We start from the raw sequence: 15,408 nt of genomic DNA, 5'->3' as shown, positions 1-15,408 counted from the left end.
CCCCGCTACCCTTCTGTCCCACCACCTACTTCATACACAATCGACAACGCGCTAAAAAGTGTAGTAATTGATAAATTCGCAAAAATGCAATTTTATAGCTCCTTTGTCATCTCTCCTCCAGGCCATAATATTTATGCGATCGCCATGCCCTATCGCGAGATCGCAGAATTTGTTGGGCCTCCTGTTGCCTTCAACACTGAAAGGCACGCACCAGACACACCTGATTTATGATGGGTATATACCCTACACACAGACATATTCTCCACAAACTACTTAGTGTCCAATGAAGGTGGGCTAAAATGCAATAATCCGCGAACTAAATTGATTTTTTTGGAGCGCGTTAAAACCCTTCGCGAAGAGAACCGTTTTGTTGAAAATATTTTTATTCTCTTAAAATTTATTGCATACACAATGGCATTCCATCACATCGCGTCCAAAAAAAAAGGAAGAGATCGTATGTGGAGAAATAACAAATTTTATTTTATATTATTGTTTTGTGGCAATTGTAGCGGAAAAGACATAAAAATATCGTAAATTTTGGTTTGAAATGCAGTGCTTGCTTACATAAAAATATTTACATTTCAGAATCAAATTAGGAATGTGAAAAATTGACGTTGAAATGTAGGGCAAATAGTTATCTCAAGAAAATAGACCATTATCTGTATTTTTTAAACGAAAGACTTCAATAAGTTAGGCGACGAACCTTCAATGAATTTTTTTTTTATTTTACAATCTACATTTATTTTCTCTAACAGTTTAATTGGTTTAATTTTGTAGATATTGAGAATTAATAATATTTAGGACTTATCCAACGAAAAATAAAACACAGAGAACCACCCGCGTTCGTGGATTTTTATTGTGATCACGCATAAAAATGTCTGTCGTGCAGATTGAATGGTTTTTGAAGTTGTTTGATTGCCAATCAGTACGATGAAAAAATCCATTTGTACTCATTAAGAAGCATCTTGAGCTAATCCTTGGTGAATTGAGAGGATTAATGCGTTAAAATCGTGGCGTGTGCACAACATTTTGGGTGGCAAAATTGATTGTGAGATCCATTTTGGTTGCATGACATCAAGGCAGACGATCGCTCTAAGTGAATCCGTCACGGACCTTCCCGTTGGCTATATTATACATATATGAGGTGCTCAAGACAAAAATAAAGAAAAGAGATGTTTAACATAAAAATTAGTGAATTAATTATATTAATGCTCTGGCTTGTGAGTCAGAAAATTTGAATTTTAGGAGGTTAAACCTTGGAATGTAAATCTTGTGCAAATGTCGCGATTGGGTTTTGCGTTTTTCGGCTCATTAAGCTCTCATAGTGGCAAAAGCATGCGGTATGGAAAACTATGTGGATGGATAAATTCATTTCTATATTTAGCACATTGCTGGCACATTGAATTTATCATTCGCACATTTCTCACTGTCGTTTTCATCTGCGCGCTATGCCAAAAACAATGGCTTTTAAATTAAATATGTGGGTGCGTGTAAGATAAGTTTGAGTATTTGTCTTACAATGATCTTCCTAATTGAATGATCATTCTTCCGGCAAAATTCTTTTAAATTACAAAGAGAAACGAAATCGTTTTTTTCCTTCAAGAAATTCAATATTTTATTTGAGACATTAATTTTTTTTATTAGTTAATCCCATGGCATTTGTAAGCATCCTGTCTCTAGTAATCCTCTTTGGCAATTTGTCCATTTCCTCCTTAAGATAGAAGATTTTTCATAAATACTTTGTTGAATCTTAAGTAAAGTCTTGTACCTCCAGACACTTTTTCACATTTTGCTATTTATCTAAAAGATGTGCTTGTGTGCATCCTATGTGGCATACAAAGTGAATAAATTGAATTTGTGATGCCATCTCATAATTTTCCGCAAAATTGCACTTCTCTATTTGTTTTCCTCATACTCGGACAATGTCTTCAACACTGATAAATGTCAGAGATTGGAAAGTGTCTGGCAAAAGGGTATTTGCCTAATTTTCTCATTATCCTTTTACTTTGTTGAATTTTTCATTGGATTTCTTCTCTACTCATTCTCTGCATTTTGTGCGATGGCAAAAGTACGGAGAAAGATGAGTTTGCTGCGAGGAGGCAAATTAATTTGATTCCATCCTACACAGTGAAGATGCTAAATCACTCCCATTTTGCAGGTTTTGCGATGGCAGTAGCTCTGTGAAGGAGCATTGATTTAATCCGTATGTCCGTTGAGTAAAACAAACAATAAAATATGAATAACAAATTGATACATGCAAATCAATAGTCATGAATGCAATTTTTATCACCCATCATCCGTTCAATTGGAGGACAATGTTGTGTGTGTACCAAAATAATTTGCATAAATTGCACCAGACATTGGGTGCACTATAATGTGAAAATTTCCATGAATTTTCTTTTTACATTATTGCAAATGGATTTCTTTTTTTTTACTGTTTCACTTTCAAAATCCAGGTAAAGAGAAAAGTGAAAAAAGTCTCGTATAAAAGTCTTGCCTACATTGCGGAGTTTTCTCTGCGATCGCGATCGTATGGAATTTGAAATTGTTCTTTGCATGATCAATAAAATAAATCTATGCTGTAAATTACATCTTTGCAGACATTCAATCGAATTTTCCAAGGTTTTCACCACTAATTCCTATGAGATATTCATCAAATAGGAGGTCATACAAGTCGCTAACGTGCACCCATTTTCCATGCAAGTCGATCGTACAAACTCAAATCTACTTTATATAAATTCCTTTCTATGGTCAATGAATAATTTGTATCAATAACATTACATACCAGCGCGAGTAAAAATTACATTTTAAATATATATCCCCTAATATTCCATTCATTAATTTTCTGCCACTTTTCCTTTTGCCAAAATTGTGGGGCTTTTGTGGTGTAGTTTGTGTGTGTTTTATAATTAAACAGATTTCTATTGTTAGCAGCAACTATATAATTTCACACAAAAAATGAAAGTGCAAATGAAATATGATGGAAATTATGTATTTTTTTCAAGCTCTAGACTCTGTGACTTTGAGGTTTTTTTTGGTGTAATTTGTGGAAGAAGTTGATGGAATAGGAACAATCATTGATGATCAATGGGAGTAATTTTTTTCGGGGATCTTTTATGGGGAACACATGGCAGATACGCGACATTTTTCTTCCTGGATGTTTTTGTCGTTCTTGCATTGCAGTTAGGTGGCTTAGGATGAAATGATAGAATTTAAAATTCATATTTTGTGTTAGAATCTAATATAAATCTTTTCTTTTCTTTTCTTTTCTTACCATTTGTCAGTTATAAGATTTTCGGTATTCTGAGAAAAATTTTATAAGAATTTGACATTTTATTTTGTTTCTTTAATCATGTTTTTGGAGGATAATTGCTTTTCCCGGGCTCTTAAAAGATCTTTCTGCTGAATGTTTTTTGGAACAATAAATTCTTAGTTTTTCTTTTATAGAACTATTTAATCTGTCAAAATCTTACGACATTTTTTAAGTTGTTAGAAAATAAAAGAAAAGATTTTTATCAGAATCGACCCCTTGGTTGTAAAAACTGTCTGAGGTTTTTATTTAAACTCTTAAGCATAAAAAACTCTTTCAGATTTAAGAATTTTGTCAGCTAGATCTTCGTGTTTGAAATGAATGCAAAATTCGTTACAAAATTTAGTTATTTCCTAGTCAAAGACTTAAATGCTAAATTTGTTTTCCTTAATTGCTTCATGTTAATGATTTTCTGCTTTTGGTTGACTCCTAAATCGGCGAGGGTGTTTCTCCTAAATCAATCTGTCTAAAGATCATCTCATACTTGTTAATTAGTACGATCAAAACGTTGTCCATTCCATTTTGTTTTCCGCAAGAAAGAAGAAAAACATCCAAAGACAGATATTTAGACATTTCTCACACATTAATTGTTGGGTGATTCGTTGTGAGAATTAATGAGTTTCCGTTGATCGGGAGACCATCTTAATGACCGTACGCATAGAATGGGAAATGAATGTGGAAAAGTTTCTCATATAAATGTCGCGCGCGGAAAAGCCTCACGCCCATTTTGCCCATTTGGAGGTATGGCAACTGCAATATTTTGTGAAGTTATATGTTTTGAAAATGTTGCGATAATAGCCATATAGTTACGAAATCCATCCATTTGGTCTTACCCGCGCGCGCAAGTTCTTGTTACACTTTTTTTTTCAATCCCCATTTTAACTTCTCTTTGGGTGAATGGATTTGACCACGTGTGTACTTTGCGTTGAAAGTGATAAATTTCAATCTAATTTCGCTGTGTGTATGTTGGGATTTGGTGGCCATGCTGCTGCTGCACAAGCCAAAACCATTATATGAGCACAACATTTGTGGTCTAAAAAATGTTGGGGAGGGACACACCAACCATCAGTAAATGGAATTAAATGCCATGTCAACCGGTGGCTTTTACAAAAGCAAATTCCGGTACAATGTATACCCTAATTGGGAATTTTAAATGGTCAATTTTCACGTGGAATATATTGCGAAAATCCCTGAGTTATGACAAGAGTTGCGAATCGCATGGAGATTAGACGGAATGATTCCCATAAACATTGTGCTTGTTTCGTTTTCTTTTTAAATGTTAAATTTTGAGGGAAGTTCCCCATCTATGCTTGCAAACGACTAAACCGTGGTCTGATATGGCATTTAAGTGGACACTGTTGTAGGCAATTAAATTGAAATGAAAAGGGACAAGAGATTAATCAGAGAGTTGTGAGGAGAAAAATAATTTTCTTACTGCGCCGAAGGAAGCTTTTTATCAGTCACAGACAATCAATTCGTGATGTCATTGTGCCAATCTTTTCATTGACTCGCATCACTTTGTCGATGGTGTACGTTCTGTGGTGGAGTTGTTGATTGAATTGAAGACAGACGGTTAGGGGGAAGGCTCTTCCACCCATCTAAAGCACCCATTGTCCCATATTGGATGGGCAGTTTAGTTTCAAATAAGAGTGAAGAGTGAGCGACAAATCCGATATGTTGGCGTGCGCAAAATATTCCACGCATGGTTAATTGTTTGATTTTATAAAGGGATGGGATAGATGCGTAAACGGTCACCAAGGTACAAATTTGTATTTCTTCAACAGGGTGCATCTTATGATAATGATTTTATTTTTATTAACTTAAAAAATCGTTGAGAATTTCATAGTAGATTTTTAGCTTTGTTTTATCATTTGGCAGCTCTTCATTACGGGGTTCTACCTTACTAATCCTTAGCAGGAACGTCCCTGGGTGATAAATGAGATCTGTTTTGTTTATAAATGACACCCTGCTGCTGTATATATCGCTAGTTTGTCTCACAGATATTCACGACGCAATGCCGAGCTTTGCATAGAGCTTTTTTTTATCTTCTTTGATTATATTCAAATTAAATGCCAAGGCGGTGCAAAAAAAGAGAAAAAGGAGTAAAATTGGTTGCTGATGAGTACCGGACAAATGGATGTGGGGTAGACGAAGAAAAAAAAAAAAGCTGATGTTGGCAGAGACGCAATGAAGAAAAATAGACGTCTTTTACGTTCTTGTCGAGAGATCTTCACAGAATGCAATTTCTAGGGGCAAATGGGATATTAGTTGATTAGGGGAGTGTGGGGCGGTTTGCACCTGAGGGATTGGGATATGCGGTGAGGATTAAATAGGCAACAAATGAAAACAATTCCCTTTATAAATTGTTTCAGAATTTTCTTCATAGCTGCGGCAATATCATTTGACATACATTGCCAACACAATATGGGGAGAAGTGTGCGCATCGTATATTGCAAAATGGCATGTATGTAGTGAATTGTACATAAATAGTGCTATGCGGGGAGATGGGAACCTACCACGTCTACCTCTAAAGTCACATGACGATGATTCCAAAGAAGGGACCTCGACATCTTGGAGCAAAGAACGAAGAATACGAAGGAGAAAAAAAGCCACAAAGTCATAGGCTATGAATATATTTTAAATTGAAAGATTGAAATTATGGGTTAATTGGAACGCGAGCGATGGATCTTCGGGGTCGATCTGACATTTTGCATTTGATTCTTGTATATTCAATATTTTATTCTACATCTTATGGAGCTTTTTTGTTGTTGTACCTCTCCTCCTTTTCCTCATTCTGCGTCCCCACTCTCAATTGTAAAATTGCGTTGCCAATCAAAGCTCAACACTGAGGTTTTCTTTGCGCTCTGCATGGAAAATCCGAAGGAGAATATAAAACGAAAAATTATGACTTCTCTGATATGTTTAATATATACACAAACAATGACACTTTTGCGAAAAATGTGAGAGGAAAAGGCAAAAGAGGAAGACGATGGTTTTACAAGAACGAGAAAAAAGGTGAAATCACCAAAAAATCAATTTTCAATTATATTCACTCAAAGCGACAATTTTAGCTGATGAATGCACAAACACTTCCTGGACAAGAGGTCCAATTTTTCAAATGCTCTCTTCTACATTATGTTTGTATTGTATAACAAAAAGTGCCCAATGGAAAATCTCAATACGTGGAATCATTATGACGATGGAAAGTGACCAAGAAGAATTCTTATTATTATTATTTGCCATTATATTGCATCTTTTTTTTTTGCAAAATGGGAGATCTCTCAATATTTTTGCACTCAATTTCCCATTGCGACATACCAAATCACCTCGAAGGTGAAAGTCTTTTGTTATATAGAAGAGGGAATCGCGAACTATATTCAGCTCATTTCTCTATGTCTACCACATGGGATTTTATTGCTATATATATGTGCATTTCCATTGCGATTGGTGGGTAATGATTCAAAAATTTCTTTCTTTTTTTTATCTTCCTCTCGTGCTCAATTTCTTTATGCATAAAATTTCCACCCATTTGCAATTGTTTGTATATTTTATGATCGTGGTTTTGTTATGCGGTAATTGTCACAAATACACCACAAATTCAATCGTTAAATCTCATCATTTATATGTAGCAATTTCACTGTGAACTACATTTTTGTACACTCATATATAGGTAAAAACTACCTATAACTTTCATTATTATATGGCCACTATTTCATTTCAAAAGGAGAACTATTTGCCCGAGAGATAGCTATTTCTCATAAAATTTCTTAAGAGCAACAATTCCATTGATATCCGTTGACCGCTTAATTTGGACTTTACTTTTATCCGTGTGGTTATTTTAGAAATCATTAAATTTTCTTTATAAGCCACTTTTTCCTTGAGGTCAGGCACGAACTTAGGGGGACTATATTTTAGAGAAAAATTTTAAAAGCTCTTCAATAAGACTCCAATCTGACTTCCTGTTTTGCCGCATATGTGATTTCCTGTGAACATTTGCAGTCTCTTAGGAAGTAATATTTCTTACGGGTAATCTCAAGTAGGTAATGAACCACTTGAATTTATCCCCCAGGTGTTAGATAAAAGCTTTACGTATGCTATATGTTATCTCTGATTAAGGAATAGGTGCCACTTGAGATAAAGATATCAAATTTCGGAACTTTTTGAGTGTCTTAAAATACATTTTTGTGATTTCTCTGGGTTAGGTCAGGTCCGCATGGCATTTGTTGCTATATTAAAAACTCTAGATATGGATTGATCTTATTAAAAAAAAAACCTTTTGTGTGGTTTATGCGTGAGATACTATGATAAGAAATAAACCAATTGAAATGATCGATTAGGGTCTGTTAGGGTTGTACCGGTTGTACTTAAACCTTTGAACAGTTCTTAGTATCCATAAGGAAATTTTCCACTAATAATTACTTTAAAATAATTAAAGTTTATTTTCTAGAATAATTATCAAATATTACCGCCACATAAAAATGATATTCGGCAAATTATAAAGAGATCTTTATTTTGTAGGATTGATAGCGGCTTTTCAAGGGTCCTACAATTTTCTTTGGTTTGGTGTAGGTCAGTTTTGCTTTCTTTCCATTAAAGATCGATAAGTTATAGAGCAACAACAATGAGAGCTTTGATCATTTGCGTTGTTTATGTAGATCTTTTCGGAAGCTTTTGTGGCCAAGACACCGACATAGTATATCGCACGTAATAAATGTGTCAGGGATGATAAATAATCTCATGAGTTTTTTTTCGGGTACTTCATCTGGAAGATGATTTCAACAATTTTCGTAATGTAGATAAGGAAGTCCTATAAAAGCCGGTAAGAAGCGAGGGCAGTTTCATAGTGACTTCTTCGTCGTTGTGAGAGTTTGTTCAAGATGTTGAGTGATTATTTGGGAGTTTTCTTCCTCTTGGGAGTGAGTTTAAGTGTAGTTCAGGGACAAGCTGAATTGAGGAATTTCACCCAACCTCTAGATCATTTTGATCCAAACAACACTGCAACATGGGAGCAGAGATATTGGATTGATGAGAGCTTTTACGTACCTGGAGGGCCTATTTTTCTGCTAGTTGGAGATATGTTGCCTTTCATGACGGAGTTTCGTGTCAACTTCAGCCATTTCCGAGATCTTGCAGAGGAGAATAATGCAATTTTCGTTGCAACAGAGCATAGATTTTATGGTGAAAGTCGTCCAACACCAGATGCTAGCCTTGAAAGTCTTCAGTTTTTGCGTACTGATCAGTCATTGGAAGATCTCGTCAATATTATTGAGTTCCTACGAAATTCCACGGAAGATTTAGCTAATGCCAAAGTTATAGCAGCTGGGTCTGGGCAGGGTGCCGGTCAAGCAGTTTGGCTACGTCAGGCTAGACCAGATCTCGTAGATGGTGTCTGGGCGTCTAGCGGGTGGTTACTAGCTGCTCCGGATTTCTATCAATTTGGAACAAATGTAGCAGCCTCTGTGCGTATCTACGGTGGACTGATCTGCTATGACAACATGGCAGCAGCATTTGAAGAAATGGAGAATCTTTTTGTGAATGGAGAATATGAAACTCTTCGTGATGGTCTGATGCTATGTGATACGGAGTTGGGTATTGAAAGTGAATATGCGGGAAATCTTCTCTTTGGTCAAATGGCAACAGCTATTGGTTCAACCATACAAGTCTTGCAGTAAGATTTTTTTTAAATTTTCCTTTTGATTGAGGAAGAATCTAAAATTTGTATTTTATAGTTCGGGAGCTCTTGTCAATCTTTGTAATGATTTAGCAAATGCTACAACTCCATTCGAAGGTCTTTCAAATTGGGTACAATTCAGAGTTTATCCTGAACTGGGTTGCATGATGATTGACTATCGACAATTTTTGGAATTCCTCTCGGCTGATCAATGGGATGATCCGGCTGTTGAATTTGGAACACGTCAACAAATGTACCAAAGTTGCACAACATACGGTGGATATAGGACATCAAGTGGACCTGATCATCCATTCGGAGATCGTTTCCCCATTGATTTCTTCTTTACTCTTTGTCAAGATCTTCTCAATGGAACGTAAGAAAATTTAGGATTTTTACTCTTGAGGATTTTTATCAATTAAGTTTAATGATTGGATTTCAGAATGACCCAAGAAGAAATTGTCAATGCGATTGAGAGTACTAATGAGATCTATGGTGGATTAACGCCTAATGTTACCAATGTTTACTTTACAAATGGAAATCTTGATCCAGAGAGAACAATCAACGTGCAGGAAGATTTAAATGAGAGCGCCGTTGCAGATAGTATTTCTTACTTTGGTTTTGCGGCTGATTGGTTCCCAATGAATGTTACTGTCTATGAAGGACTTAGATCAGTTCAAAACCGTGTTCGTACTCTCATTACGGAGTGGATTTGTGAAAATGGAGAAGAAATTCCGACAACGACTGAACCTCCAACCGTTTATTAATGCGGTGTTTTCAATCTTACAGAGAAAGTAATAAAGTAATATAAGATCTAATGGAGTTCTTTTTTATCAGACTGTCGGTAGTTCTTTTAGAAGTTGTTCTATCATTGAACTAGGTCAGTTTTGTGATGAATTTCCGCTATTTATGATGATTTAGGAAGCCATTTGTTTCGCCTCTGATGATATATGTGTAAAATATCTAACCGCCTTATACGTGGAAGCCGCTGACAATAAATTTGTCAAAACTAATCAATAAACTCAAGTTCGATCAGACACTTCACTGGGTAAATTTCAAGAGAATGCTGATAAAAATGCCCTATAAAGTCTAACAATTGTACACAAACTCTTCAGTTCCTTCTGAAACATCGCGTCGTGCTTTCTGGAAATCTGTAACTCTGAGTGGGAGAAAAAATGATCAGTGTTATAAAAATTATTCTTATTTTGGGAGTAACTTTTGGTGGAGTTTGTGGTGAATTTGAAGTGCGAAACTTCACACAATGGCTTGATCATTTTGATCCTAACAATACTGCAACATGGGAGCAAAGATATTGGATTGATGACAGTCACTACGTACCTGGTTCACCGATATTTCTCCTTGTGGGAGACATGACTTTCTTCTTCACTGAATTCCGTCTCAATGAAAGCTTCTTCATTGAGTTGGCTCAAGAATTCAATGGATTGATGGTGGCTACTGAGCATCGATTCTACGGTGAAAGTCGACCAACTCCTGATGTGAGTCTGGAGAGTCTCCAATTTTTACGAACTGACCTGGCCTTAGCAGATTACGTGGAGATTATTAAGGAAATTCGTGAATCAAGAGAAGATTTGCGTGAGGCAAAAGTTATTGCAGCTGGTTCGGGACATGGAGCAGCTCTAGCTATTTGGCTACGTCAGAGTTATCCAGAGGTGGTTGATGGAGTTTGGTCGTCTAGTGCTAGAATGTACACAATGGCGGATTTTGATGCATTTGGCACAAATACAGCCATCTCAATTAGGATCTATGGTGGAATGACTTGCTATTACAATCTAGCGGCTGCTTTCTCCGAAATGGAAAATCTCTTTGCTAATGGAGAATACGAAGTTCTCAGAGATGGACTTCAGCTGTGTGATACAGAGCGTGGTATAGAAGGTGACTATGCTGGGAATCTTCTCTTTGCGCAAGTTGCTGCAGCTGTTGGAACATCCATTCAAGCTTTTCAGTAAGTTGTTCCTCTAAGGAAGTATAAGATTAGCTTAAACCTAGATTTTCTCTTCATGTGCAGCTCAGTGGCCTTTACAAATCTCTGTGGTGACTTAGCAAATGGTACGACGTATTTTCAAGGTCTTGCTAATTGGGTTACCAATCGCGTCTTTCCGGAAATGGGTTGCATAATGATTGACTACGAACAGTTTTTGGAATTCCTCAGAGTTGATGATTGGGAAGCTGATTCTGTGGTATGGGGCACACGGCAGATGATGTATCAGGCTTGTACGGAATTTGGTTGGTATAGAACATCAAGTGGACCCGATCATCCATTCGGAGATCGTTTCCCCATTGATTTCTTCTTCACTCAATGCAATGATCTCCTAAATGCAACGTAAGTTTTAGGACGTTTATTTTAAAATTCCTCAAAATTAAAAGAAACTTATTCTTTTAGAATGACTCCTGAAGAAATTACGCAGAATATTGCAAGAACGAATGATATTTACGGTGGATTGAGACCAAATGTTACAAATGTTTATTTCACGAATGGCAATTTGGATCCCGAAAGGACCCTCTCGGTTCAGGAGGATTTAAATGAAAGCGCCATCGCTGACAATGTGTCCTACTTTGGATTTGCAGCTGATTGGATACCTAGTGAATTTGTTGGCTATGATGGTTTGGCAAATGTTCAGGAACGCTTGAAGCATCTTGTTGCACAGTGGATCAATGATAATGATGGAGAAGTTCCGACAACAACTGAATCTCCAGAAACTTTATATTAATTTAAAAAAAAAAAATTGTAGAAAAGATTTATTTTTTTAATAAAATCTTTTCTGCGAATTCTATTGGATCAGGCGATTTTGTACTCTCTTGAATATTTTGCGGCTCTTTTAGATGCTTTATCAACAAAGCTATATCATTTGTCTCAATTAATCTTCTGACGCCAGAATGATACACAAATTTTCTGTAGGCTTGCCATGTCTCTGGGTTAGGTGATTGATAACGTTCCCACCAAAACACTTTAAGAAAAAAATCTCAAGTATCTCGCGTACAGCGTAAAAATACAAATTTTTAATCTCAAATCCATTTTTTTATCTGCACATTCCCTCGTCTCAATAGATAAATGTCAAGAGCTGAGATAAAAGGCTATCACGTATAGCGATTATGCCGGCTTCTTAGTAGAACATTATTTGGCAAGAAGATGTATTGTTGACTTCTCTTGGGATGTACAATCATAAATATTGTGGGAAAAGAAAGAAAAGTTCAGTGTGTTAAGGGCATTAATATATTGTATATAGTATAAAATGTAAATTGGAATCATGTGAATAGGCAAAAAATAGCATTGTACGGCTGCATTTCCTGTGGCAGGTTGATTTTTTGCCATGTCTCGGAGTGTCCAATTTGAAAAAGAGTGTCTGTGCGCACAGCTTCCACTGGCAAAAGATGAATCTTCCATCTCTTCGTGCCACTCAAAGTCCAATTACATTAAATCTGCGACTCATGGGCATTCATTTCGTCGTCCTTGATGGTTGGCAACCGATCCGTGCGATGAGAATGTTATTTAAAATATAATATGAACTATCAGCAATTTATTCCCTATATATACATGTAATGTTTAGGTGGGTACTGCACACCATTCAGCAATTGCCATTATACGATCAGAATCTCCGCATGGAGTTGTCGTGAGCTCTTCTCCTTCGCCACTTTCGCTCTCTTGGACATCAACGCGGCTTTTGTGCCCCGCTATATGGACCTCCGTAGGCGCGTGGGTGGATGCTGAGGGAATTTTTCATTGTTCCTCGGGGGTGTTTTGTCCCTTTGGCAATTGCTATAAATTAATAACATTCAACTGAACTTCATGTTTCCGCGCATTTTTTTTCCTTTTCTTCTCATGCACCTTTCATAACACACATATCCTACACAGGGAGATTGTCTATCTTAAAGAGATTATGCCCCCATATGAAGTTGATTTGTACACAAAGCATTTTTTTTTCAATTATTAAAATTTATTTAATTGATTTTTTTCATAACTGAAGTATTTCATCGTGATGCTTTTAAAAAATAAATAAATCCTTCAATATCTTTTGATGATAAAATTCACGTGTAAAATCAACACACGATTTTCTTACAACAATTTCCACGGAGTGTAGAAAAAATTTCCAATAATTCTTGGTAAATTTTTTCAAGCTCACAATTCGATAGTAATTCTTGCGGGTTTGGTTTTACATATAAGAAGAGTGATTGTAGCATAGAAAAGGTGGCCGCGACTCTTAGACTGTATAGTGGGTGCCACGGCAATAGGGAAAGACGATATGGTGCGGTGATTTAAATGAGTAGGGAATAAGGCAAAAATCAACACCAATTTATCCCCGTATAGACACTCAATGGACATTGGAATTGTTGATGGTTTATTCTTGCAAAAACGCCCCCAATATTGATTTGTTGCACTGCGCAGCCTAATGGATTGGCACGGATGTGTGTTTTCGGTGCCCACGTGAATGTAACTATGCAAAAGGCATAATACCTTTCGCTACAAATGCAGGGGGAGGGGGCAAAGGGGATGAAATGTGGGGCCTCAATGTCGAGGAATGTTGCGACACTATATTGCGCGCGATTTTATTGAGTGAGTGGAGATATCCCTCAACAATTTTTCTCGTGAATTTCTTCCTGATATTCTTTTCTGTGGGGGTGCACTGCACATGTGAAGGATTGCATTGGCTTGTTTTTGCAAAATTGCATTTCCATGGCACTTCCATGCTATCGCTCTCTGGGTGGAGGTGAATTTATTTAAATAGAATTATGCATTACAAGACTCTTAACTCCTGCACGGAGGTTGGAGAATCTCTTGTACGCGCTATGAGTCTATTTTTTTGTTGTTCTTCCTCTTCGATGATATATAGAATGTCAGTCTTGCTATATATGTATGTAGAGAAGAGTATCACTTTAAGAGGGAGTTTATACATGAAATTCTCTCACAGATCGATTAAATTCTTAACATTAAATACGAAGACGTGAGATAACAATTGATCGCAGGTATGAATTGTTATTGTTGCGGGGGTAAATGCAGTTGTCGGTTTGAATGTTCAAAACAAGTTGGGAGATGATGGTAAATTTTTATATTGTTTCTTCACTTGAATATTCTTCTCCACACTGTTAATTCAACAAAATTGTATTCACAGACTTTTGATGAAAAGAGAACCCACGGATGGACATTGAATGTATCCACTGAAAGTGACGAAGCACAAAATGATGGTGCATCTCCCCCAAGTTGCACTGCAAAAAGGATGCAGAGGGAAAAAATCCCATGGATTGCATTTAAATAAAGAGGATGGGCAGAAAGTTTTCGGCCCAACATCTTCTTTTTTTTTTTTTAGTTTTCTTAAGAAAAATGAAAATTATTTAAACTTTATAGAGTCAAACGTTCGTGTTTAATTGTTTAATAATTAATTAAATTTGTAATTAATTTTATTTCTTTATTTTTTTTTTTACAAATTTAGGCTAACAATTTTTTGACCATTTACCACATTGGATTTTAAATTAAGAAGAGCCCCATTGAGAGTGTTTTTATTAATTTATATAATGTTGCTCTGGAGATTTGCGATCCACCAATATTTTGTGGGTGGTTGCGTCGATCATAAGCATAACCAGCGAATTCATGTCCAGAGTCCAGACATCTCATGTAGAATAAATTTCGACGATAGATGCTTCAGTGCTTCTTCCCTTTTATCTCCACAAGTGATTTATTGTTCTGGTGGGAAGGAAGGGATGTTGGGCCCAAAGAATAAAACCATCAAGAGGAAATTGTTCCAAATTTGTTGGCAAAATATTTTGCATCCACAATAATGCGACACGCGCGATCGCGGTTGGTGGCATAAAAGAGATCGATTCTACTTACAAAGGAGAGTGGCTCAGTTGGTGGTTTGTTTCTCTTATTTGGATGCAGGAGATCCAAGAGATTTTAAAGGCTGAACAGGGAGGGAGATGGAGTGAAATGTACCATAATTTTGGCAAAAAGACTTCCATTCTAAAATATTATTCTCTCCATTGTTCATTAAATAAAAGAGTTAAGATATGCGGATCTTACATGAAATTTTAATATAATTCAAAGAAAGAATTTTTAACCACAAAAATTCTTTGAAAATTGCTTGGAAATATTCAAAATTTTGAAATATTCTCATCCTACCAAAAATAAAATAAAGATCCACAAAGAAGAAAATGTACTGGTAAGCTGACCAAGCTTACGAGAGCTGTGTTTCTTTCAGTGTACCAATTTTGTGAGAGCAAACTAGAACGCAAATTAATTTAAATACGCGCAAAATCGGGAAAAGTTGAAAAGTCATACCCTAAGAAATCTTTGAAACGCCATATCTCGGGAACGGCTCCATAGATTTTCGAGTTTGAGCTATCGTTGGAAAGGTCTTAACCTCAACTATAACATATTAAAATATGAAGTAAATCGATAATGGAATTTTCGAAATATTCG

General features: G+C 36.2%; 3 protein-coding genes across 4 annotated transcripts in view; all 3 read left to right on the top strand.

Annotated features, from left to right (window-relative positions):
- Positions 1 to 15,408, top strand: part of LOC129792093 (uncharacterized) — a 103,436-nt gene that overhangs the window by 14,013 nt on the left and 74,015 nt on the right. The window lies entirely within an intron of this gene.
- LOC129792108 (thymus-specific serine protease-like) lies at positions 8,158 to 9,792 on the top strand. The gene is made up of 3 exons (XM_055830884.1): positions 8,158 to 8,978; positions 9,040 to 9,354; positions 9,421 to 9,792. Exons 1-3 carry the CDS (start codon positions 8,188 to 8,190, stop codon positions 9,743 to 9,745), a joined length of 1,431 nt encoding a protein of 476 aa, XP_055686859.1. The 5' UTR covers positions 8,158 to 8,187; the 3' UTR covers positions 9,746 to 9,792.
- LOC129792119 (thymus-specific serine protease-like) lies at positions 10,092 to 11,768 on the top strand. Its single transcript, XM_055830896.1, has 3 exons — positions 10,092 to 10,941; positions 11,005 to 11,319; positions 11,380 to 11,768. The coding sequence occupies exons 1-3, from the start codon at positions 10,154 to 10,156 to the stop codon at positions 11,705 to 11,707; spliced, it is 1,431 nt and encodes a 476-aa protein (XP_055686871.1). The 5' UTR covers positions 10,092 to 10,153; the 3' UTR covers positions 11,708 to 11,768.

Source organism: Lutzomyia longipalpis, chromosome 3, assembly GCF_024334085.1.
Source record: "Lutzomyia longipalpis isolate SR_M1_2022 chromosome 3, ASM2433408v1".
NCBI classification, from domain to species: Eukaryota; Metazoa; Arthropoda; class Insecta; order Diptera; family Psychodidae; genus Lutzomyia; species Lutzomyia longipalpis.
Note: the sequence above shows the minus strand (reverse complement) of the source record. Positions and strands in the feature narration are given on the sequence as shown.